Raw genomic sequence first — 25,725 nt, 5'->3', positions numbered from 1 at the left:
GCCATCAAAAGAAAAAAAACTGGTTTGAATCAACTTTGTAGATCCACAAATATAGGTGCATTTATCAAGACATATATTTTTAGATCTTGAATAAATTGTGCATATATTTGTTTGTGAGAATATGAAGCTTATATTTTCAGTTGTGGAAAGTTCTTCCCATTGCAATTTACCAATGGATAACACTTTCTTATTTTTGGAATGGCCCATCATAAATGTCCATAATTGATACATAATCCTTGCCGTAATACACGTTTCATCGCAGCCTGTTTAGGTGCAGCGTGCACCTGTTCTCGTGGGCCCAACCCGTAGGGAAAGATGTTGCTTCATACAACAATGTCATACAAACTAATGCCATCTGAAGTCAACCACGAGATAAGAAGAAATGCAATTGCCAAGCGAAACCACAAGAGAGCAGTGTCTGCGTCATTTATTAAGTAGACTTATTGAGAAACATGGCAACAATTTCAAGCATTAGGGAACACTTCACCCAACATTCAAGCACTTCTCTATCCTTAAAAGACAAATCATTAAAATGTATACATTTTCAGGGATTTCAAGCATCCGTGCGAACCCTGTTTGTATAAAAAAATGTGAAGAAAGTTACCTGCTAACAGAACCAGAAACATTTACTGGCAAATCTTATTTTACCGAGAATGAATTATCGTTGTTGAACTTGAGTTTGCGCAGTGCATACATGCTTGCAAACATGTCAAATTGTCAATATTCCATCTTACGTAAGAAATCCCTTTCTCCTATCATCCATTCTGTAACAAACGGAGGCTTCGGCACAGTTTTCAGTGCAGCGGAAATAATTTGTAAATTCCCCCTCAAGACTCCCGATTTAGCAAGGAGAGCTCAAGAACTCGGTGCTCTCTCCAAGCGCCCTGCACTGCGGCTTTTGCTAAATCCTGCCTCTCTTCTCTCTTCAAATGAGACATGACGTGCATAACTTATACATGCGGTGGTTTCATGAAGAAAGGCAGTTGTTTGTTTATGGAAGTGCGCACATACTCACCCCCTCGTTAGGGTAAGCCTCCCAGCCCAGGTCAGCCAAGGCCGACATGGAGTCCAGCAGTGTCACTGCAAAAGAGAAAACAAACATAAGAAGTTATTTTAAGTTATTTGTTGTTGCTCGCAAGGGAGGCTAGCTAGCTGCCTTAAATGCAATGGATCATTCTAGGGCTGCAATAATGATCACTAAAATTTACTATAATTTATTTATGAGCCCCTAAACACGTTAAATCAATGCAAATATGAGTGTCTTGAATCCTATTGTGATGATGAGGGTTGTAGTACCAATTTAGTCCTGCAGAAGGTGCTTCAAGACAGTTTTTTTTTCCATCCTTCCATTATCTGCACCGCTCATCCTCAGTAGGGTTGCGGGGGTGCTGGAGCCCATCCCAGCTATCTTTGGGCAGTGGGCAGGGGACACCCTGAACTGGTTGCCAGCCAGTCGCAGAGCACACAGGGACAGAAAATTCGCTCGCTCATTCACACCTAGGGACAATTTGGACCGGCCAATTAACCTGATATAAATGTTTTTGGAATGTAGGAGGAAACCGGAGTGCCCGGAGGAAACCCACGCAAGCACGGGGACAACATGCAAATTCCACACAGGAGGTTCGATCTCATGACCTCAGAACTGTGCCGCGCACGTGCTAACCATAGGCCCGCCGTGTTGCCACAGTTTTTTTTTTTCATCAAAAAGCAACTTTCTTTTCTTTAAAAATGCACCATTACAAACAATTTTGGCATGAAACAGTGAAACACTACAAAGTTAATAATTTTTAAGGGGAGCACATTTCTGCAGGATTACCAAGAACATTAATCTGAAAATAAATTAATAAAACAAATATAGTAAAAAGAAAAAAATATATGTTTAACTCAAAACAGGAGGTAGTTTATTAAGTTTTTTAAACATTGGGAATTTTTATTATTTTCAAAGATTTAAACTAAAACAAACAAAAAACTATTGATTTACATTTTTTTACAACATTACATATTGCACGTGCATAACATACATTCATATGTATTTTTGTTCATCAAGTTAGATTTGTATTTTTAAAAATCAGTTGCAGCCATAGATTGTTGCTTTTTGTGTGGGATTTTGAGCATCTGGAAGGATTTGTTGTGTTTGGGAAACAGTTGAGCTGCAGCTTTCGCTGAATTCCGAGTTCAGTGCGGTGGTCTTGGACAGAAAGCTCTATTTGGAACGTTGAAGTAATGCTAGTTCCAATATCGACCACAAGGCAACTGCAGTAACGTTGTAATTTGTGAGCCTTTTTTTCACATGGTAAAAGTCTTACAAGACTTGAGAGTGCGCCTGTGGAATTTTCACCCAGAGAAAACAATCTTCTGGTTCTATACATCGGACATGAGAGAGGGCCAGGCTCTGTTCTTTATCTTGACAGGCGCACTCAAGAGCAAAGACTTTTTGAGTGGTGGCGGTTTTTATTTCTGGTCATTAGTTTTGCATCTGCAGTTTGCGCTCCACTTGTCGCACTTTTATAGCGGACAAAAATAGAAACGCGATACGTTTGTTTGCATTCCTATTTTTCTTCATTTTCTCTACAATATATGTCTGAGTCTGCATTCGTGAGCACCTTTTGATTGATGAATTGATTATCTTGATGAAAGTGTGACTAAGCATACAGAAAATATCAGATTCTGACATGATTAGAGTTAAATTATCTTTTTTAATTAATGACAACATGGTAAAAATTGTTTACAACTAAGTTAGACATGTGACTCAATCATAAACAAATGTAATAAAGCCTTAATAGAGGAAAATAAGATAAATAGGGAACAATTATGATAATCAAATATTTTTCGATGACTAAATTTAATCTTCTGAGATATTTTTTTTAAATACCGTGGTAAATAAAAAATAAAAACCTGGAATTTTTTTAATAAATGCCTGAATTGAACACAATTTTAGCTTGAATGGCTGTGTACTATGAAAGTATCATCTGCGTTGAGACGTGAAACCATTTTTGGCATGGACATTGGGACATAAAAATGGAAAATCCAAAGGATAAGACTAAGTCCTGATGGAGACTAAATCCTAAGGGCCCGGTCACACAGCCGTTTGCGTCTGTATCGCGGGAAAATTTTGCGTTTTTTTTTTTGCCCGTGGTTGCCCGCGATGGAAAATGCGCAAAATTGGCCAACCCGCTGTTCATCGGTGGTATGCCCGCAAAACAGACGCCGGCGACTGTTCCGCTTCCTCATCGCGTCATTTCCGCGTCATTTTCTCGTGTGGACCACGGGTATAATAGCTCCCGAGCCGGTGTTGTGCCCAAATCCAACTCCTACGCGGAGAAAGGCGTTTGACCGTCACAGGCGTAACACGCTAATTTCACGTAATAACACCGCGATACAGGCGCAGAACATGCTATTACCGTGCTCCACCCACGATTACCCGCTGAAATTTCCCGTCCTACCCATGTGTAACCACGCCCTGGCCGCGGCCAGAGCACGTCGTTCCGCGTCATTTCCGCTTCATTACCTCGTGTGCCGCCCGCGGTTAACACGTGCTCAAAGTTTTGAGCAGCTCAAAAGTTTTGAGCAGCTCAAAACTTTTTCGCGCGGCCAACCGCGTGTGAATTTCCGACCGCGAGTAAAGCACTGCTGTATCTTGTCTATATGGCGGTCTCAAAGCGTCCAACAGCGCCCAACAGCGTCTGCTTCACGGCCAGAAATTTCTGCCTGTGAGGCGGACACTATTGGACGCTTTGAGATCGCCAGCTTTCTCTGTCCACTCCACGCATCGGCCCGGTATTGCAGTACCTCCGGGAACGGTGCATTCGCAATGATCTCAGCAAGGCTTTAGGGCTAGGACCTTAGCTTGGCCTTTTGGCTGAGAGTAAGTGTCCCGGCTCCTAGGCTTTGTAGCGTATTATGAACTGACCGATAACGGATAATGGATAATGAATAACGAAGATAGAACAATAACCCTTAAAAAATACCAACCGCGCGTGAATTTCCGACGGCGTGTTAAGCACTGCTGTATCTCGTCTGTATGGCGATCTCAAAGCGTCCAATAGCGTCCGCCTCACAGGCAGAAATTTCTGGCCGTGATTCAGCCGCAAACGGCTGTGTGACCGGGCCCTAAAATGGGGGTACGAACAGCCTACATTTTTAAGTGTTTGCATATATAATGTTTGGAAAAGATTAAACTCAAGACGCATAAGAATCCAAGGAGAACACAAAAGAAAACGAGAGACTGGAAGTTGAAAAGCAGCTGTTCAGTCATCTTATTACTTATTTGTTTCTGAAAAAATGCTTAGTCAGCAAAGAAAAAGTGAGTCCTATTTTTGGTATTGATAGGTTTTGTCAAGTGTATTGTTACTTGGTTATTAGAATAGAATAGAATAGAATAGAATAGAATATACCTTTATTGTTATTGTTACAGTTCCAGTTTCACATTAAACAGTGAGGATAAAAGAAAACAAAGAAGATAAAGGAACAAAGAAGATAAGGTTATAATTTACACAATATTTACACAAGAAATGTGGGCATGTATGATGTTAAATACAGTTTTGGGATCGTATTAGTGCAATATGCGTTAAGTGCAAAAATAGTCAGCATTGTGCAAAAAATAGTGAACATTGTGCAAAGTGAGCATAGGCATTAATACAATTTTAGATCTGTATGAGGTAGTGTGTTTGCAAGAGTTTCAGTTTGTTGCGGTGTGTGTTAAGGGTGGTCATGGCTCTGGGGAAGAAACTGTCTCTGAGTCTGTTTGTTTTCGTTTCGTGTGACCTGTAGCGCTTGCCGGAAGGCAGCAGGTCAAAGAGGTGGTGGCCGGGGTGAGAAAAGTCCTTGATGATGTTTTCTGCTCTGCTGAGGTAGCGAGAGCAGGCAATGTCCTCCAGACTGGGTAGAGAGCAACCAACGATTCTTTGGGCTGCGTTGATGACCCTCTGAAGCGTTTTCCTGTCTGCTGCCGTGCATCCAGCATGCCACACCATAATGCAGTATGTTAGAATGCTCTCCACTGTAGCTTTGTAAAATGACACCAGCAGCTGCTGTTTCAGATGATTTTTCCTGAGCACTCTCAGGATATGGAGTCGCTGCTGGGCCTTCCCTATCACCGCTCTGGTGTTTGCAGACCAGGAGAGGTCATCGAAGATGTGAACACCCAGGAATTTGAAAGAGTGGACTCTCTCTACACAGTCTCCTTTTAAAATGAGTGGTGCTGGGTTTCTGCCTTTCCTCCTGAAGTCCAGTATGAGTTCTTTTGTTTTTGTGGTGTTCAGTATGACGGGTTAGCTCGACAAAATTATACCATTAGCAACACACGCAACAAAAAACACCATCAAAAGTCACAGTTACGTACTTTCAATCAGAAATGATTAGTACACAATAACTGTTCACTACAATCACAGTCTGTTTCGGAGCTGGCCTCACATGTTTTGTTAATGGGATTGGCCGTTTTGAAACCGTTGTGTTTCTTTAATGACCTTACGGCTCTACACCAAACAAGCCAGATGGATCAACTTTGAGACTGAATTTCTTAAGTCCCCCGGAGGGTGGAATATGGGGGGTTTTGGGGGTTTTTAAGGGTTATTGATCTATCTTCGTTATTCTTTATCCATTATCCGTTATCGGTCAGTTCATTATACGCTACAAAGCCTAGGAGCCGGGACACTTACTCTCAGCCAAAAGGCTAAGCTAAGGTCCTAGCCCTAAAGCCTTGTAGCAAAATATTTGCATAATTGTGGGGAGGAACGCCCTTTTCTGATCCATCCATCCATTATCTGCACTGCTCATCCTCAGTAGGGTCGCGGGGGGTGCTGGAGCCCATCCCAGCCATCTCCGGGCAGTGGGCAGGGGACACCCTGAACTGGTTGCCAGCCAGTCGCAGGGCACACAGGGACAGACAATTCGCTCGCTCATTCACACCTAGGGACAATTTGGACCGGACAATTAATCTGACATGCATGTTTATGGAATGTGGGAGGAAACCGGAGTGCCTTAGGGAACCCACGCAAGCACGGGGAGAACATGCACAGAAAGGTTGGTAGCTGGATTTGAACCCATAACCTCAGAACTGTGCCGCACACGCGCTAATCACCGCGCCGCCGTGCTACCCTACCCTTTTTTGAATCTAACTGAAAAAGAAAATCTGGAATTTGGAATACCTTCAGGATCCCGTTGTGATATGAGCAAGCAAGACGGGGAACCAGGAAGGTGACAATGACAAGCAATGAGAGGAAGGCGGCGGCCAGGCCATCAGGAGGCATAATGAAAAGCTGCTTCTTCACCTGCGCTCTTCACTCACTTCTTTCCTAATCAAGTCTCCGATCTGCCGATCATCAATTTTTAATCGGCTTCCATATGCAGGAACGCCTGCTTCTTTCTTTCTTCTCCATATTCAGGTGCCATCACGTCCACCTTCTCTGTTATGTAAATGACCAGTATGGCGACAAGATGGAGGAACTTTTATAAAGGACACAGTACTCACAAGAAAAGTACCGTTAATTAATGAAGAAACTCAACTTTGTTTTTGTCCGAAGTGTACCGGATTTCAAGCCACATGAACCCACTCATGTCCATTTCCTACATTTTCAGAAAAGCTACAGATTTTGCATCGTTTAAGGCACTCATTTGCGGACTATTTCCGCAGCAGTCAATCTTAGTCTAGCGCAGCAGTCAGTTTTATACGAACTAGTTCAAAAATGCTTGGAATCTTTCTGTTATTTATTATTTTGGTTTGGAGGCAGGTTATTATGTATCTGGTATTATTATCCTATTGGGCCAAAAACAGTGAAAATCATGTCATTTTCCCACTGATTCTGCCAAGACTGCGATCTCAGTGCATAGGGACAACGGGAATCTCATTCATCCATTCATGCACATCCCAAATTAGATGATGCTGCATTTGGCTACTAAAGAGAGTCATAGTTGCTTTACCCGGCCTGCATTAACTTTTATCACTTTAACATTCAGAGCACTTGGCAGAAAGTGTGATGCTTTAATTTGATTTAACAGTCTGATATCCTGGTACTAACCAGTTCGATGAGAGACATCTGTGGGAAGGGCCCGGTGAGTGACCAAAGTCACCGGCGACACCATTAATACCATCTGCCACACAACGAAAAGAGCGAAAGCTTTGTCCTTAAAACCGCAAAATTTAAAATGTAGAAAAAAGTAACAGCTTGTAGTCAGAAATTTATGGTAAGCAGGTTCATGTAAGCTGAGCCAAGTCTGTTTCAAACAAGGGAGTAGAGAAAGGGACCAATCCTTGATAGCGGGATCAACTTTGACACCTCTTTTATTCTATACTGAGTTGATATAACCTCAATGGTGTGCATCTTTTTCATCAAGCCTTCGACAAGTCAGGACTTAATCACATTTTCTACAGGGCTCACATGAGCCTGTTTACGAGCTCATTTGTGCCACTAATAGACAATTTCACACATTGTACAACATACCAGCACTTCGCAGCTCATCAAGCGCTGACAGGAGAGAGGGACGCCGCACAGTAATTGTATCCATATCCGCGTGTATGTGTGCATATGCATCAAGTGAAAGATAAATGACCTTATCCTCTAGTCTCCCACATTATGAGTGTTCAGTTCAAATGACTAAGAACCGGAATGTAATAACAGTATTATATGTGCTATCAAAGATCGCTATTGAAACTAACACGATCATGTTTTGGGCATAGATAAATGTGGGATTTGTGGAAAATGTTGAAAATTGTCTATTGTTGGTATGCACACATTTCATTCATAATGTCTTGGCTTTTTAGTTAACTTGCACAGTAAAATAACCAGTGTTAATCGAACACCTTAACAGTACATTTTAACACTACTTCAGTAATAAATTGTCCTTTATTGTCACGCGGATTACCAGAACAGAGCAGGGGACCCCAGAGCGTTCGTTACAAGTCTTTTATTTGTGGAAGCGTAAGGGTTAGCGGGAAACACGATGACCGTCGAACTCAGCAGCAACGTCGTGAAGACAACTTCGGACGACGTAGCCAATCGTAGCGTGGGACGGAAGCAGGTCGAGTTTACCGGGACTGAAGAGACGATCGTAGCGTGGACGGAAGCAGGTCGAGTTTACCGCCTGGACTGAGGAGGAGATCGTAGCTTGGGACGGAAGCAGGTCGGATCGGAGGCAGGCAGGCAGAATCAGGTAAACAAGAAAGCAGGTAATCGGGAGAGTCTTACGGGGTACAGAATTAATCCTCCGACACAGAGTTCTCAGCGTAACGCGTTTAAATAGGGAGCATTGACCAATCAGGAAGCACATTCCAGCGCACCCCATGATTACCCCAGGTGGCTCCACTTGGGTAATCATGACATTTATAGAGTGTAAAATGAATACTGAATGTAGAGTTATATTTGCAGAGTTCATGAGTGAGGCTAGGATGGAAAGGGAAATCGACAAAAGGATGGGTGCAGCGTCTACCATCATGTGGACCCTGTACCAGGGTCCGTCGTGGTGAAGGAGCTGAGCTAAAAGGCAAAGGTCTCGATTTACCAATTGATATACGTTACTACCCTCACCTATGGTCATGAACTGTGAGTTATGACCTAACGAACATGATCCCAGATACAGGCGGCTAAAATAAGTTTCCTCTGCGGGGAGGCTGGGCTCTCCCTAAGAGATAGGGTGAAAAGCTCAGTCATCAAGAGGGACTCAGTGTAAAGCCGCTGCTCCTCCATGTTGAGAAGAACCAGCTGAGGTGGCTTGGGCATCTGATACGTATGCCTCTGTGACACCTCCCCCGTGAGGTGTTCCGGACATGTCTCACCACCAGGAGGCCCCGGCGACGACCTAGGAAACGCTGGAAAGACTTCCTCTCTGGGCTGACCTTGGATGAAGTGGCTGGGGATAGGGAGGTCTGTGGTTCCCTGCTGAGGCTGCTGACCCAGCAACCTGAACCCGAATAAGTGGAAGATAATGGACGAGTGGATCGATCAATTTTATTCTGACTATTTTACACTGAGGAGTGTTAGCTTTCAAGAGTCAAATATTTTCTTTACTTCATTTATTTTCTTGAAATTTGAAGACTTTATTATTTTCTACACTGGAAAAGTCCTTTACACCCACCATTATTGCATTACCTCTAAAATGAATGTGTAAGAGCGGCAGTGTAAAACCTCTGTAAACTGGACTGACCAACACTCAAAGATTACTCTTCCCTTGTACCCCGTCCATTGTCAGAAGAACATCAGAAGAGTTGAAAGATTTTAACAATGTATATTTAATTTTGGTAAATTTACTGTATACCTTACTGTATAGTTAAGTGTATGTTTTTTTGTTTGTTTATGGATTTTGTATTTGGGCAGACCCCCAAAAAACGATAATAAACAAAAAGAAACAACAGAACATTTGCATAAAAACACCTGTACAATAGAATTAAATAAAACAACTTTAAGATGGACAGTAACACATTTGCTCCTCTTTCAATAACACTAATCACTTCTAGTCAATAATCAATTGTGCGTTTCTGTAGCTTCATTCCTTTTGCTGACTCAGCATTTCGTCGATTTTGCTGACACTTCTTTGGTAAACAAAACTTTTTATCCACACTCACTATTAACCCTGCACGCATACTTTTCTTGCATTTCAACGCATAGCAGACGTTGAAATGAAATTTGCTCCCACAACCTTCACAAAGTGGAGTAATTACATTGAACAAACATTGTAAAACTTGCGAGCGTCACGGTTATAAAATTCATGGCCGAGCTCTTACGTTGATTGGAGGTGGAACTAATGAATTAGAGAAGGAGCCCGTCTCATCCTTAAGTAAGCATCAGCAAGTGTCCATGTCTATATTTGCCTCGCCCTTCTTTCCTCTCGCCTCCTCCTGGGACGTTAAATGGCATTTCTACCCATGTGTGTGCGTTTGTAAGAGTGTGTGTGAGACAGGCTCATTTTCAGCCTCTGACAAGCTATTTCCGGGTTGATGAGAATCTGACAGTGACGTCACTGAGTCCATGTGCAGAGCGCCAGTTTACTTTCACTTGCTGGTTTCCAGTGCTACAAAGGAACACTTTGCTGGAGCACAATTACTTTTCTCGGTAAAGACAAAAGCAGATCATGCGTAATGATGTTTTTTTAACAGCAATAAACAATTCTCAATCCAACACCAACACTGAACAAAATATTAAAGGATGGTTGGCCATGTTTATATTTCCCTACAAATTACAACTAAATACATTTACTGTGGCACCATCTCAAGCAGAGCGTATGAGGTAGCGCAATTTCTCCCTCCCGATAGTCTGCCTACTGTATTCACTCAGTCATTCAATACTGAATCCAGGGTGACACTTTGGTTGTCTCACCAATGCTTTATACTGGAACCACAAAATCAATGTGGCAAACGTGAGCAGAAAATTCACTGTCTTTTTATTTGCAAAATTAATTTTACAATACACCATGTCTGGTGAAAAAAATGAAAATGTTTTCAGGAAACGGAGACGGAGATATTTGAGAGGTTTGAAGAAAAAGTGTATATGGAGTTTCTCGGCTAAGTGTTCATTTGCAAGCTCTTAAGATCACACCAGCAAAGAGATATGAAGCCCTCTCCGCTTTCACAGGTCAGAGTACATGTCTCCTTCTATTTATTTATTTATTTATGCGGTTATTTCTAAGCAGTTTTAAGGGCTCAGCTTCAATGTGAGCATATAAAGTATTTCTAACAAGATTATTAATTTCAGAGTAACGCGCTACTTTTAGGTGTCAGTTATATGGTGTGTAGGTAACACAATTACTTTTTAAATGAAGAAACTAGTATCTGTAACTACTTATTTTTTCACTTGCGCCCCCAAGATTGCTAGTTTCAATGAAACATTTTAGGAGGACATAATCCTGAGATTTTGATTGACATTAGTTACTTAAGGCGTACTTTTTAGTAGATTTGACTGATGTCCGTTTTTCTCATCTCCCACACACATGGTTGAGTATATATAGCAGGTGGAAGGAAGAGCCACATTTCCATACGTTTATTTACATCTCTGCAGCCTTGCTTTTTCTACTCATGCCCTACTGAAATATTTTTGTGGAGAGTTTCAGCCACAGTATTTTCACTTTTTATAGTTCTGTGCTCAGAACTACAGAGGGGATATTATTGTATATCAGATATACAGTGACATAATAACAGGTTTGTTGTAGTGCTGTATGTTGTAAATGTTTTATACAAATATTTGATCAGGATGGTGAAATTCAACATGATTTATTACTATACAGTAATCCTTTCTATAAAGTTGTTTACTTTTCACAGTTTCGCTATTTTACGTATAAACAGTCGATCTGCTTATCATTATTTGACAGTACAATATTTTATGGGTAAAAAAACAATAATTAAAAAAACATTCTTACAGTGCCTTTATTTGTTAAACAAATGTTTTACCCTTTTAAAGTGGATTGTTCTTTAGTTTCAGTGTATATTCTTAGTCTTTCATTGGATAATAATTATTCTAAAAAGAAATTTACGTTTCTAGTTTATAAATTTCGCCTACCATGGGTTCTTTTTGGAACATAATCCCTGCGAGAAAAAAGGGATTACTGTACACCTTTACAGTTTGATCTCTTACTTTTTACATGAACACTAAAAGCGCCAAGTTTTACGTTAGTAGACAGTCTTGAACACTCTGTCACAGCGAAAAAAATGTTTAAACACCAAAACATATTTTTACTGTTATTACAGGAGCATCCAACGTCAACTGGGTAGTCAGTTAGCTGGGTGATTCTTTTTGTGTCACCAAAAATAATTTATTTCACCAGTTCATAGCAAATTATGACACGCAGTTTTTACGAAAAATACAAAAATGAAAAAAAAGGAATCAAGCAATGCTCATTTCATATTGACAATTTTCATTGTTCCTTGATTGTTTATGGTACATTTGTGCCATCTGCTGGACTCTTGCTGTAGAAAAAAAACACTTTGAACTTAAAAATAATAATAATAATAATAATTTCCTTGTATTGTCATTCTGTGTAACAATGTACACAGAACGAAATGTCGATTGCACCTGACCCGTTGTAGCGAGCCGATGCAGCCGCAGCCAACAGAGGGCGCCGCCGACCACTTTTTAAGTCTTAGGAATGACTCGGCCGGGGCGCGAACCACCGACCTCCCAGTCTCAAAGCGGGCGCCTTACCATCTAGGCTACTGAGCTAAATGGTGCCCTTAATTATAATAATAATAATAATAATACGTTGTACTTCGAAGCGCCTCTCAGGACACCCAAGGTCGCAGTACATATAGTAACAAACAACACTAAAGCAAAAGTAAAACAAGCAAGTAATAAATAGCAAATAAGAACACAGTAAAGTTAAAATGGGTCGTTAGGTGAGGCATATTATCAAGAAAAAGTCTGAAGAGGTGAGTTTCGAGCCCTATTATGTAAAAAATACCAAATCTGAATTCTCTTGAACCATTCTGAACTATGATCTTCAAAGTTTGGCAGCTCTGAGAAATATGTGTATCGTATCCAAAAAAATGTAATACAACTTAATTCTTCCATCCTAATTGCTGACTATATAAAATGTGCTTTCGACAACCAAATTGTCTTCCAACTAGTCAGTATGTGTCTCTAAAATTATTTCATTTTGTCTCTGACTCATTGGCTGTCTCTAGTGGGCATCCAATAGTAGCGGTGGGCAGTGCCTGCCAAACCTCAAGCCGAGATGCCAACAGCCCAGCTGGTTTACAAAGACAACAGGACATTTACACGCTTCTTGAGCAAACACATTTAGGTGATGCAAAAAAGACCATTAAAGGGATCTGATGCTGCTCATAACTTCATACTTACAGTAGTTAATTAAAGCAGAGGTCTGCAACCACCGCACCGCGGCCCGCTGCCGAGCCATTGGTTGTTTGGTATCAAGCCGCACAGAAAGAAGAGAAAGTTGCCTTTTTCTTTAACCAAATTTATTTGTGTAAAACACACAATTATGTCTATCCAAGAGAGAACACAAAGTTTTGATGCCTCTATACAGAATGTTTTACGGCAATATATAGTATTTGAGCGACTGATCGGTCAAAAAAATGACAAAATTTGTAAATTAATGGATAAAATGGGATTCAAACCCAGCTCGCAGTGGTGAGAGTGCCAACCGACTACTGGAAATGTGAATGATAAGGGAAAAGGCTTCATTTCGTCATTACAAAATTTTTACGGTACGTTGTTGAATATGTGGGGTCTTAATTAAAATCATTCATTGATAATGTTAACTATAAACACAATTCCCAAATACATTTACAATGTATTTATTTAATGTGCTTTAATGTGTTATTCATTATCAGATGCACTAAGATTTTTTTTGCGTTTATTTAAACGCGTTTATTTAAAGTTGTAATGAAATAAACCTTATGACTTTTCAAAGCCATCTACATTCAAGTTTTCCAATCATTACGCAGTGGATTTAGGATTATTAATATTATTACCTGTAACTAGCTACCATTTTGTCCACATACACCTTTTTTAATCTTCATTGCTAACAAAGGTAATACTATATATGATGAATAATATATATCCAAATCAAGTATCCTTAAATAACCATCGCTAAGTTAATGTAATGTCAACGTTTTCTTTTGAAAACAGCACATTATTCATAATTATTCAAAATGAGTTGGCGCGGCCAAAAACCGGATGAGGATCCACGCTATTAGAAAAGGGATTGCTTGAGAAAGATAGTGTCTCTGCACTCAAGTCATAAAATTAAAGCACAACAACGACATACTATTCACTTACTAATATTACGTTTTATAGTCTATGTGCTAAATGTTACATCACTGATACAATTGTATCTGGTTAAATGGAATTTACGATGGAGTGTAAAACCAACGGTTATTTAATGAAGAGCTCCTTTTATAAGTAGTTGGGGAGGTAAAGCATTCTGCCGGCTCATTATGGTGAGACCTGGACTTGAAAGCCTTTTTCAGTTTCAAATCAGGTCTCCTTTCACCTTTTATATTGCTGACCTCTCTTGCAATTAGTGAAACCCAAGGTTGAAAACTATATAACACATAATAGAGGTGAAGTTCCGTATGATGGAAATAATAAACAAACTGGATAAAAAGTGTGCAAATTGATCCAAAAATCCTGGTTTATCAAACTGATGGGTTGAAAAACAACATCAGATATGAAATACACTTTTATGTAGACATAAAAATCAGGATGGTAGAAGGTGTGGAATTGAATGAACTGCAGAAACTTTCTATTTTCAAAGGTTTACTTTGACACAATTTTTAACAATATTTTTCTGTCCAATTGTGAATGACTGTTTTGTATATACATATTTCTAAAGCAAAATTGATCCATAGCCCAAAATGTATTACAGGACTCCACTTGTGTGATGAGATAAGCAGGGAATATGTCGAAATTGTCACAGTTGCGTATTTGCCCTCACTTAGGCCCGCCCATTAGGCGCCAGCTGCTCCTCGTTGCCTGATTGGCTTCCCTCCAATTTAAAGTCAATGCTCTCTTTCACTCCTTGTCAGTCAGTCAACGAACCTCTGCAGTTGCAAGACTTGTATTTTGACTCTGTCCAGTATCCTGCTCGTGTATCCAGTATCCGGTATGTTCCCGCCTGACTCGTCCTGTCCGTTATCTTGCTGAAGTATCCTGTATCGATCCCGCCCGTCTCGTCCTGTCGGGTATCTTGGTCCGGTATTGATGCCGTCTGTCTCATCCTGTCCGGTATCTTGCTCCAGTCTCCAGTATCCGGTATCGATCCCGACTGTCTCGTCCTGTCCAGTATCTTGCTTCGGTATCGATCCCGTCTGTCTCGTCCTGTCCGTTATCTTGTTCCGGTATCCGGTAACAATCCCGTCTGTCTTGTCCTGTCCAGTATCCTGCTTGCTTAACCAGTATCCAGTATCTGTCCCGTCCTGTCTGGTATTTTGCTGTTGTATTCAGTATCCGGTATCGAACCCGTCTGTCCTGTCCTGTCCAGTATCTTGCTCGTGTATCCAGTATCAATCCCGTCTGTCCCGCCCTGCCCTGTTCCCATAAGCTTGTGTGAGAATGTTACACACAATCTGTTCGGGTTCCGAGAAAAATTGAATCAGAGCTGTTAAAATCATTCTTCAATGTCTTCTTAAGGGGTGATAATATTTTTTAACATAATGTTTCTGCTACATACTATGGCTAATATATTAAAGATCATATTGGAGACATATTTTCAAAATTCAATCCATAGTGCTTCCTCAACTTCAAATCTCCACTTTCAATAACACACGAAATAAAAAACTGAAAATGCTTTGGGCGATTGTTACAGAAACAAAAAAAGAAGCAATTTTTACCTGTACTAAGACTATATGCTTTTGAATACTATGTTAATAATTCTTGAATACGTTTTTTATTGAAAACAAAATCCCTGCTATATTTTTGAAGGAATTACAATTTTTTCCTGTAAATCTTACTCGGTAGGCAGGAAAAAAAAATTTTTGCAACTTCACATGTAATTAAAACATTGTAAATATGCTGATCTTACTTACAAATGTATCCTTATTTTATTATAAATTTTTCGTGAAAAAAAAATAAGCTCGAACAATATCTTAAAATTAGAAGAAAATGACACTTAAAATGTGAAAAAGGCAATTTAGGATGTTTCCTTTTGATTATTATTATTATTATGTTGCTAAAACATAAAACGGTTCCATACATTTCATCATAGATCGTGTCTTGTTTTGTTGTCAGTCAGTCAATTCTAACAGGGGTGTCAAAATAGCTTTGCACAGGAAATGCAAGAAAAACAGAATTGAATGCCTCATTTGCTTCTAGCCTGCTGCATTAAGGGTACCATCAAAACACATGCACTTGCATTCACGCTAAACTGTTAAGCATATTATTGTATTTTCAGCACTACGACACGAAACCCCAAAATAGAATGTTGTGATATATTTTTCATATATAAGGCACACTGAACTATAAGGCGCATGCAATCAAAACTACAGCAAGACTTGGGTTGCTTACAGAATAAATAAAGTTTAATTGAAATAATTTCAAATAATATAAATTAACATCCTGACCTCTGGTTTCCCTCCTAATTTTCTATATATATCAGGTAGATGTGTTTTATAGTCAAGTGATGTTAATTTGTATAGCCCTCACAAGAATTCTCAAAGGGCTGCGCAGACTACTCAAATCAAGTCATGTTTATTTGCATAGGCCTTACTCATAGGAAGTCTCAAAGGGCAGCACAGATTACAGAATTTTGCAAACTACAGACTAAAACCTACGTAATGGCAAGGAAACTTAAAAACCTCAGCATGAGGAAAATGGACAAAACCTTAAGAAGGGACCGCACATGTGGGAATCCATCTTCCAGTCGGACCTAACTGCAATGGATGATGCATTAAAAAACAATAACATTAAAAAATAGAAATAAAATAAATAAAGTACAATACAAAAGAAAAATAAGCTACAGTTTACTATTACACCAACGGGATCTAAATCATACATTAGGTCAAGAAAAAATACAAAATCCTTAGCATGATGAAAATGAACAGACAGATATCAGACATCATCAACATGAACTATAGGTAATAACAGAATAACAGTTTGACAGCTTCCTGAGATTAACATCATTCATAAGCTTTCGAATATAAGTGTGTACACTAAAACAGCTATATTTAATCAGCTTTTCATGGTACTCTTGAATGATTTTGGGAGGACGGGAACAGAGCAATTTGTTTTTGTTTATTTCATCACAGGAAAATTTGCTCGTAAACCGAGCAAATCGGGCTACGAGCGCGATCCTAGAACGAATTAAGCTCTCATGAAGAGTTACCGCTGAACATCGCCGTGTTTGCTTCTTCTCGGCTGACAGAGAAGTCCAGCAGGGGGAACAAGGGGGGAATGTTGTTGTCAGGGCAACACATGGGCTCGACGGAGAGCAGGACGAAGGAGTGCAAACAGTTGAGCATTGAACTTTTGGGATGAAGCAGCCCCGCAGCAGGAGCTCTCCACTCACTGCTGTCTTTTCATCAGTCCTCTCTCCACTCATCCACAACCCACCAGAGGCTCCACACTCGTTTTTCTTCTCGTTATCGCTCGCTTCGCTTGTCCCTGGTCATGTCACTTTAATAGCGACTGTGTGTGTCTGTGTGTGTTTTGTGTGTCTGTGTGCTCTTTGCTTATGACTTTGGATGATTGTTTCATCACAGGTCTTCCTCGAGCGAGGTAAGAGGTACTGCAGCAGGATTAAGGTTGAGCCTTGTAAAGCTAAGGGCACACACCACCACTTACACAGTCATTGCTTGCTTTCAAACGGCCTTTGAGCGCCATTGCTCCCCCTGCTATCGCTAGTCATCACAAGATGAAACAAATATGTTCAAAACAGACATTGCAGCTGGGTCGGAAACGTATTATCCACCATGAATTGAGGTTTCTTGTCCTTTAGGCCAGTGTTCCCTAACCTTTTCTCTACCATGGACCAATTTAATGTCTCACAATATTCAATATATTTGTAATAATCACAATACCAATAACGATAAAAATTGTAGTAGGAATAATAATAATTATAATATTAAGCCCAAGCCCATTGTGTAATCGCTAGACCTCTAGGGATCTAAACTAGTGCTTCTCAACTGGTGGGTCGTTTGTCTTTGCCTTGGCAAGATAATGTTGAGAACAAGGAAAAATGGTCGATTACAGAACTCAATAATAATTTGGGATAATGCCCCGCAGTCTTTTCTTCCTGTTCAATCAATTGGCGCAGTCTAAATTGTGTTTACCGCTTGGAATAATGGGTGCCAAGAACGTTATCAAAACGATCGAGTCGAAGATGAAAATGATCTCAAAATACGGAAATGGAGTTCAATTTCCATTGAAGCTCTGCAGAATTAAAAATATTATATATTAGGCATTTCAGATATATATTATTTTTTTTTTTTAATTAATTTTGTAAAAATTGTTGTTTTTGGTACATTTTTAATCTTTTTTTTAATGTATTTTAGTACGTGGCTAGAAATGCAGTTTTAGGGGGTAGCTCATGTCGATGGAAAAATGTAGGCTTATATGCCGGTATGCTAGTCATTTTGTTTTTGTTTTTGTTTTTTTGTTTTTAAAAAGGTGAATATAATCTACTATTTCTTCTTTAAACTGTACAATCCTTTTATTCGTTAAATTGGAGAAGTGAAAATGTTCTCTTGATTTAGGTCGCAGCTAGTCATTAGGGAAGAATGGTGGGTCCTCAAGTCAAACCAGTTAAAGACCACTGACGTAGATGACATAGAAAAAGGTATTCGCTTTTACCTCATTATCACACTACTCCTACTTAGAGTGTTGTACAACATTGTTTCAGCTAAGCGTTTTCCTTTAATGTTCCATAACAACGTTGTACAATGTGGCACAGTGAGTACGAATAGTATGATGATGAGAATAATTAGAAAAGTAATTTCTTTTTCTGTGTCATTTGAAAAATTACTACTGATTCCATTTGCAGCATTTACCATGTGTCATTATTTTTCATATCAGAGGAAAAGTTGTTCATGTTGAATAATATATCAAAAGAAATTGAGTATTCAGAATTGTACCTTTTCCTGAGTGTTGTCTTCAAAAGGTAGATGTTTTATTTATTTACTTTCAACCCCCCACAATGATTTGTCCTTGTTACTTTAAAATATGTATTTACTGATATGATATAATTATTGCCTTAAAAAGTCACCATAGTACTTTTAGTTTTTATTAAAAAACCAACAACCATCCATTATCTGCACCGCTTATTCTCAGTAGGGTCGCAGGGGTGCTGGAGCACATCCCAGCCATCTTTGGGCAGTGGGCAGGGGATACCCTGAACTGGTTGCCAGCCAGTCGCAGGGCACACAGAGAATGACAACTCACTGGCTCATTCTCACCTAGGGACAATTTAGACCGGCCAATTAACCTGACATGCATGTTCTTTGGAATGTGAGAGGAAACCGTAATGCCCAGAGGAAACCCACACAGGCAGGGCGAGAACATGCAAAGTCCACACGGGGAGGCTGCAGTAGCCTGAACCTCCACACCATGGGGCTGCGCGCTAACCACCCATTCGCTGTGCCACTCCCAAAACAAACTATTCTATCTTGTTCTTAAAACTGAAGTGCCTAGCACTGACTGGTGAGGTGTGCACATGTTGCATTTTCATACCTGTCAACCTGTATGTTTTTGCCGTACAAAGTACGTTTATTATGCATTTTAAGATGTGTACAACGTAAAAGAAAATCTGTACGGAAAAAAGCAAATCTTATACCACAGAAAAAGGTCATAGTTTCACAATTACCATTTAAGCAATGCCAATTTCTAATACTGCAGGCAGAATGACTACAAATGTGTCATTTAGTTTTACTCAAATAAATGATGTATGGTGACAAAACATTTTATGTGGAGAAAAAAACGGCAACAACTTACCTTTATGCAAAAAAAGTAACTACTGCCTTGACGCAACAAAAAAGATAAATTGTATAACAGCTTAAAATAGCTCTTCACTCAAAATTAACGCTTTTAAATCACAGAGACTCTGATTAAGCGGAACGGTTCAACAAAGAGCAACTGATTAGCACATCACAGCATATAATCACAACCCCCACACCATGTACTGTACATTCCCCTGATGCACTGTGACACATACTTGCCTCTCAACAATGACATAATTGCACAATTTTGACTATAGTGTCAAGCTTTGCTGCTTTCACTGGTCACATTTACTGTGGTTTCATAGAGTGGCAGCATTAGAATAGTACTGAAAAAGAAATGACATTTAGACAAGAGAGTGACCGCAGCGCTTCCATAGTTTGTCACTTAGTGGGTGGGTTTTGTCGGACGCTTTAATACTTGCTGTGTTCAACTGTGACAACTACCAGATAATAAGCGATGCCCACATCTCATCGAGGGCAAAGATCGAAGCGCATACACAATCTTACCTTCACTTATAATCCACCCACAAACGGATTCACAATGATGGGAAATTGATCCAAATATCGATATTATCGATATCAAGTTGGTCCTCGAATCAAATTGATAATATTCTCCTGGGATTTCTTTGCTCCTCCAATAGTTTCCCCAAAGGTCCGGTTCTATGCGCATTCCCCTAACATAGACTAAATATGACAGAAAGCACAACATATACTTTTTTCCACTGTAGAAAAGGACAATTCCAGGTGTGATATGTAAGTTGAAGTGGTCTGCTACTGTGGCAACACCACAAATGTATCTAAACATGTGAAAAAAGCTCATCTTGCAACCAAATTTTAAACATGTTACTGTTTCTGAACAAAAACCTGTAAACCCATTGTCACCATGGCAATATACCTAATGAGAGACATTTTTTGTTGCATTGATAACTTTACTTTCAAAATATTGTGCAATTGAAGGTATTTTAGTTATCTAGATTACATTGTTTTGCAGTATTTGTATTTTCGTTCGTTCCTGCTAATTTGGTTTGACTCTCATAGTCAGAAAGGATGGTTTTTTTTTAACTATTCAAATTTGCAATGTAGTTAGTTAATAAAAATTTAAACATTTCGGTGCCTGAAATAGTTGAGCAGTTTTTATGGTAATTATGGATTAACCCAAGGGGAAAATGTTCTATTATTCAATGATCATTACCTTTCCAAACAAAGAGTATTGGTATCGGATTGGTATCGATCAATACTCCCATGTATTTATTCGGATTGGATAAATACCAATGTTCTCAGTACCCCTAATAAACAGTACAAAGTATCCTTCCCTACATGTGGATTGCCAATTTCAACATTGAATATGCAATTTAAGGGATTAAACGAATGAAAGTTCCGTTACCATCGAGACAGACACGCAAAAGTGTGGCAAGTTTGTTTTTTGTGTAGCTTTTTGAGTGTTTGCTCTTGACCTTTGGCAGCGTAAGACGGTCGCCCTGATGAGAGTCCTGCTAGCCTGTGGACTGGCACTTCTGTCACACAGTGGTTGGCCACAGGAAGGGAAATTAGAGCAGCGGGCCTTAGCGCTTGACACGGGGAGGAAATCACACGGCAGACAGGTTGTTACTACTGATGCGAAAATACACTCTTGTGCGTCCACACTGCAACATCTGCCAAACATCCGAAGAACATAGACGGTTTTCGTGTGATTTCACGCGTATACTCGTATCTAGACAGTCGGCCATACTAGAGGGGTCCGACTGACACGGCTAGATGTTAACATCGGTCTACACTGCTATGTTATTAGCTGTTCAAATGAAAGTGGAAAGTGGAAGGCATCCTTTTTTGTCTCCATGCTTCAGTTACCTCTCAGGGCAATAGAATTAAGGAATTGTCAACAAGGAGGCGACAAACACGTAATGAAAGCGTGGTAGAGCAGACCTTACCCCTAAAATGTATCCATACGTGAGAGTCTGTCCTTAGCATGGCGATCAAGAAGTCATTTTAAAATGAATAATAGGAAAATTTGGTCGTATTTCATGTTGAATGTCTTTTGGGTAAACAGGTAACGTAATGTAGACTGTCAGGCCAGACATTTGTTTTCCCTCCCAAGTGCCAGCTATAAAATTAACAGCATTTGGTCTCTTGCTGAGGCTAGCTACTTTTATGTACTTTCATCCAATTCTCCCCACATCAGTCAAAAACAGAAAATAATATTTCCGAACTAGTGTTCAACTTTTTACTAAACTATCATTCAATAGGCAAACCATCTGCCATGTACACTTTGTGAAATCATATCTTTCAGACATCCATCCATTTCCTGCGCCGCTTATTTTCACTAGGGTTGCGGGGTCTTCCAGACATTGAAGAGCATAATTACACAGGATAAAAAAAAGAAAGTACAGAACAATTTCTGAATGTTTATTGTAGCCTGGAAGTTTATCAAACAAAACAACAATGTAAACATACCTATCCGTCATGGTCGTCATCACTCGGGTTGCCTGGATTTAGATCACAAGATAGAAATCATCTATTGGATAAAGGCCTTTTTTTAAAACCATTTTTGTCGTGATTGTTATGATTTGTGATTATGTGTTTTATTTTTAAATGTGTTCTCTGAAAATGTTAACTTTTTAATATTTAAGCAACTAAGTTAGTTAAAGAAATTTATTACTTTTTGCTTGTGATCTCCGCAAAGAAAATGAACCCACCTCATGCTTCCCACTATTAAAAAGCCTGCATTGCTTAATACCTAATTAGAAACTGACGGTTGGTTTTTATTTAATGAAGAAGAGTCTAATCATGTTTGAGATATCCGACTCATTAGCCCGTCATTGAACGCAACTAAATTACTATCCAAGGGTGAGTGAGGAGTTGTGTCTTTCTCAAAAAGCAAGTGTTTGTTTTAACCAAAACTAAAAAAAAGTTACATACAAGGTCCAGTGTTGTGCAGTCACGTTCTTGTCTGTTGTGGCACAGTAAGATTTGCAAATAAATGAATCAACATCCTATCAATCATTTGATTGGCAGAGCAAGAAAGCAATATATTAACTATAGCATAGATTTTTTTTTATTGTCTTACTTTACTTTGACTTGCTCTAAACTTGTGAATACTCTAATATTTGAGGCTAAGGTATGCACCAAATCAGAATCATTGGTCTCACTATCACCCTCTGCCGTGAGGCAAGGGAATTGTGTGCTTCTCTCTACATGTACAGATGCTCAAAACCTTAATACATTACATACTAATTCGTATTATTAAAATCTATTCAGAACATTAACACTGAATAAATATGACCATTTAATAAATCCGAGATGGCAAGTGAGGCACTGCGTCACCTGCCTCCCCTGACTGCATGACACTGACATGGTCTATTTCCATTACCCTCAATTTTTCGTAAAATACAACATTGTGTAGAAAAAATATAAAACCAAAGTGTTGTTCTTCATCTGTTTTTGAAACGTAAGTGGCATGTTTTTTTTCTCACTGTTGGGATAATAGATTTACACGATAAGCGTAATAATCATGATCAGTACTTCTCAAGATAATGTATTAATAATGTTCAGAAATTATTGACTATTAATTTTGCAATCGATTGCGCAAGTAAGCACACAACTCCATTGTTTGGAGCATAGTTTTACCAAAAAGCAAAAAGAAAAAACAGCTAATAAACATGAAATTTCAAGCCACGGTTGCACCAACCATACAGTGTGTTTTCCCAGGGCTGCTTAATTTCCCCTTTCACGAGCCCAGCGCGAACAGAGAGCCGACTACAAAGAACGCGGAAGCAGTCTAATTCAATTACACTACATTTTGGGTCAAGAAAACAGGAGAAGATTCTCGAGGGTAAGGAAAATTGCAGGGGTGGTTCCAGGAAGGAGGTCCAGTGATCAGTGAGTGTGACCGTTTAAGGGCTTCCTCACTTGGAGGTCTATTCATCTAAATGCCACGTATATCAAACACTGTTTAACGGTGGTGCAACGGGTCAACTTAGATCCTTGATATGAAAAAAATTGTAAACTATCCATGAAAAACAGAATAGAACAGTGAATGCTAACACAAAGACTACAAAATCATTTCATATTGAAATGAAAATGAAATGAAATGATCTGCATTTAATATAGCGGTTTTCAAGTCAATGACTTCCCAAAGCGCTTTACAATGTGCTCCACATTTCCCAATAGCGGCCTTGCAGCCATGTAAGACGCTAACCTGCTTATTGGGGGTATTAGGGGTTCAGTGTCTTACCCAAGGACACTTCGTCATGTAACACGGACGAGCCGGGATTCGAACTGGAATCCCATGATCCCAAGACGAGCGCTCTACCTCCTGAGCTACTGCCGCCCCAAATCTCTACAATAGCAATCGTAGTTGAAATTTGTTGCAGATTATGTACATCGTGTTGGGGTAAAAATACGTACTCTTCAGCCTTTTGCTCTAAAACGCTTAAACTGAAAACATGTTCAATGCAGTTTGAGTTGTCTCTTGGATGCTTTAAATTACAGGTAATCTGCCCAACACAACCCAGGCCCGCATGATTTAAAGCTCAAATCCAAATCTGACCTAAATTTTGGCCTGCGTCTGGCCTAAAATGTCAATCATTATGTGCGGGTCAGCCCCGTCTTCTCTCTTGCTGACTTTTTAATCATCCACCCGTCATTGTTCTGCTATGTCTCTCTGCCTCTCTTTATTTAAGTGCCATGCTAATTCTTAAGGATGTAGTGCTTCTGTGGTTTATGGCCCAATTTTCAACACGTCAAAATGAGGGATCGCATTAAAATGTTTCTGTCAATAATATCAGTTCATGTGACCTTTGCAGACACAGAAATCGAAAATATGAAAACGTAAAATCCAGCTTTCCAAAAGAAAAAAAAACATTAATAGCATCCAATTATACTCAAATATCTTTTTTTTTTATGTACAACGCAAAATAAGATCTAAAAGAAAATTAAACATTAAGAATAAAGATAAAAATGAATTAATAAATCGATAATAAAATAATCCATTGTTTGTGTGAGCAGCACTTACATTAAACTTTTAAATTAAAGTAGGGGCCTCAAACTATCATAGTGCAGGCTCTAATTGGCCCCCCGGGCGCAAGTTTGAGACCACTGTTGTAGGTATATGAGTTTTGTACATGTTAAAAGTAAGGCTATATTTTGAAAATTGCACTTTCAAGGATTTTTCATTTGCCTTAAATACCAAATGCCTACACATATAAAAAATAACCTATTTTCCTACATCCTTGACATATTAGACAGTTACTGGCCCAATTGTTTTTAATGACGACAATCTGTGACAGAAATCCGTAATTCCATGCCAACTGTAGGTTTTGTTGACTGTATCATCACTAGACATCAATGTGTTCTGTATCAGCTTGGATCAGTGGTGTCCAGCCTGAGGGCCGTGGACCAGATGTCCTTTTGCTAATCATTTCACAGCAGCCTGCTGCATCGTTACACAGCAAAAATTTACTTCTTCTAAATTGTAAATTTTCTTGAACTGATATACGTCCGGGCAGCACGACAGTGCAGTGGTGAGCGTGTGTGCGGCACAGTTCTTTGGTCATGAGATCGAATCTTCCTGTTTGGAGTTTGCATGTTCTTCCCGTGCTTGCGTGGATTTCCTCCGGGCACTCCGGTTTCCTCCCACAGTCCAAAAACACACATGAGAGGTTAATTGGCCTGTCCAAATTTTCTCTAGGTGTGAATGAGCGAGTGAGTTGTCTGTCTCTGTGTGACCTGCGACTGGCTGGCGACCGGTTCAGGGTGTCCCCTGCCCACTGCCTGAAGACAGCTGGGATGGGCTCCAGCACCCCCGCAACCCTACTGGGATAAGCGGTGCAGATAATGAATGAATGAATGATATATGCCCATCTCAGGATACATGTATGTGGACCTCGGCGGAAAAAGTTTGAACATAATCGTCTCAAATACTAGTAGTGATCGCCAAAGCAAATGTCAAGAGCCTATCCTTCCAATCACAAACTAGTTTTATTTGGAATTAAAATATTGTACTTATGCAATTTATAAAATTGATAAAACAAAAAATATCAATCTAGTAGAAAGGGATTATAACCGGTTTCAAACAGCTGGAATATTCTCACTTATAAAAACTTCTTTCATTGAACAGCAAAAGAATGATTGCTGAATAAAACATGTAACTTGTGGTTCCAAAGCAGGAGTGTGGCCTCAATACTGTTCTGTAGCGTGCAAGATTTTGGAAATAGTTTTTGCATGTGATGGCGGAATTCACAAGGAAACAGGAGGGGGTGTGGCCTCAATAGCCCCACAGGACCTTGCTTTATAAGCACGAGGGACCGAGAGACTAAGTGCTTGGCAGGAATTCTCATGAATTGGCAACATATTCG

At 39.6% G+C, this 25,725-nt stretch overlaps 1 protein-coding gene across 1 annotated transcript in view; it reads right to left on the bottom strand.

Moving 5' to 3' along the window:
* The window catches only part of LOC148373868 (ephrin type-A receptor 3-like), a 190,246-nt gene that overhangs the window by 148,364 nt on the left and 16,157 nt on the right, over positions 1-25,725 (bottom strand). The window contains exon 2 of the mRNA XM_088329750.1: positions 1,016-1,080. Within this exon, the coding sequence (XP_088185876.1) occupies positions 1,016-1,080 (65 nt within the window). The remainder of the gene's footprint in view (positions 1-1,015; positions 1,081-25,725) is intronic.

The sequence above is a fragment of the Urocampus carinirostris genome, chromosome 1 (assembly GCF_059441175.1).
Source record: "Urocampus carinirostris isolate Australia breed hairy pipefish chromosome 1, RoL_Ucar_1.0, whole genome shotgun sequence".
In the NCBI taxonomy this organism is placed as follows: domain Eukaryota; kingdom Metazoa; phylum Chordata; class Actinopteri; order Syngnathiformes; family Syngnathidae; genus Urocampus; species Urocampus carinirostris.
The sequence above is the reverse complement of the archived record's forward strand: the minus strand, read 5'-3'. Positions and strand labels throughout refer to the sequence as shown.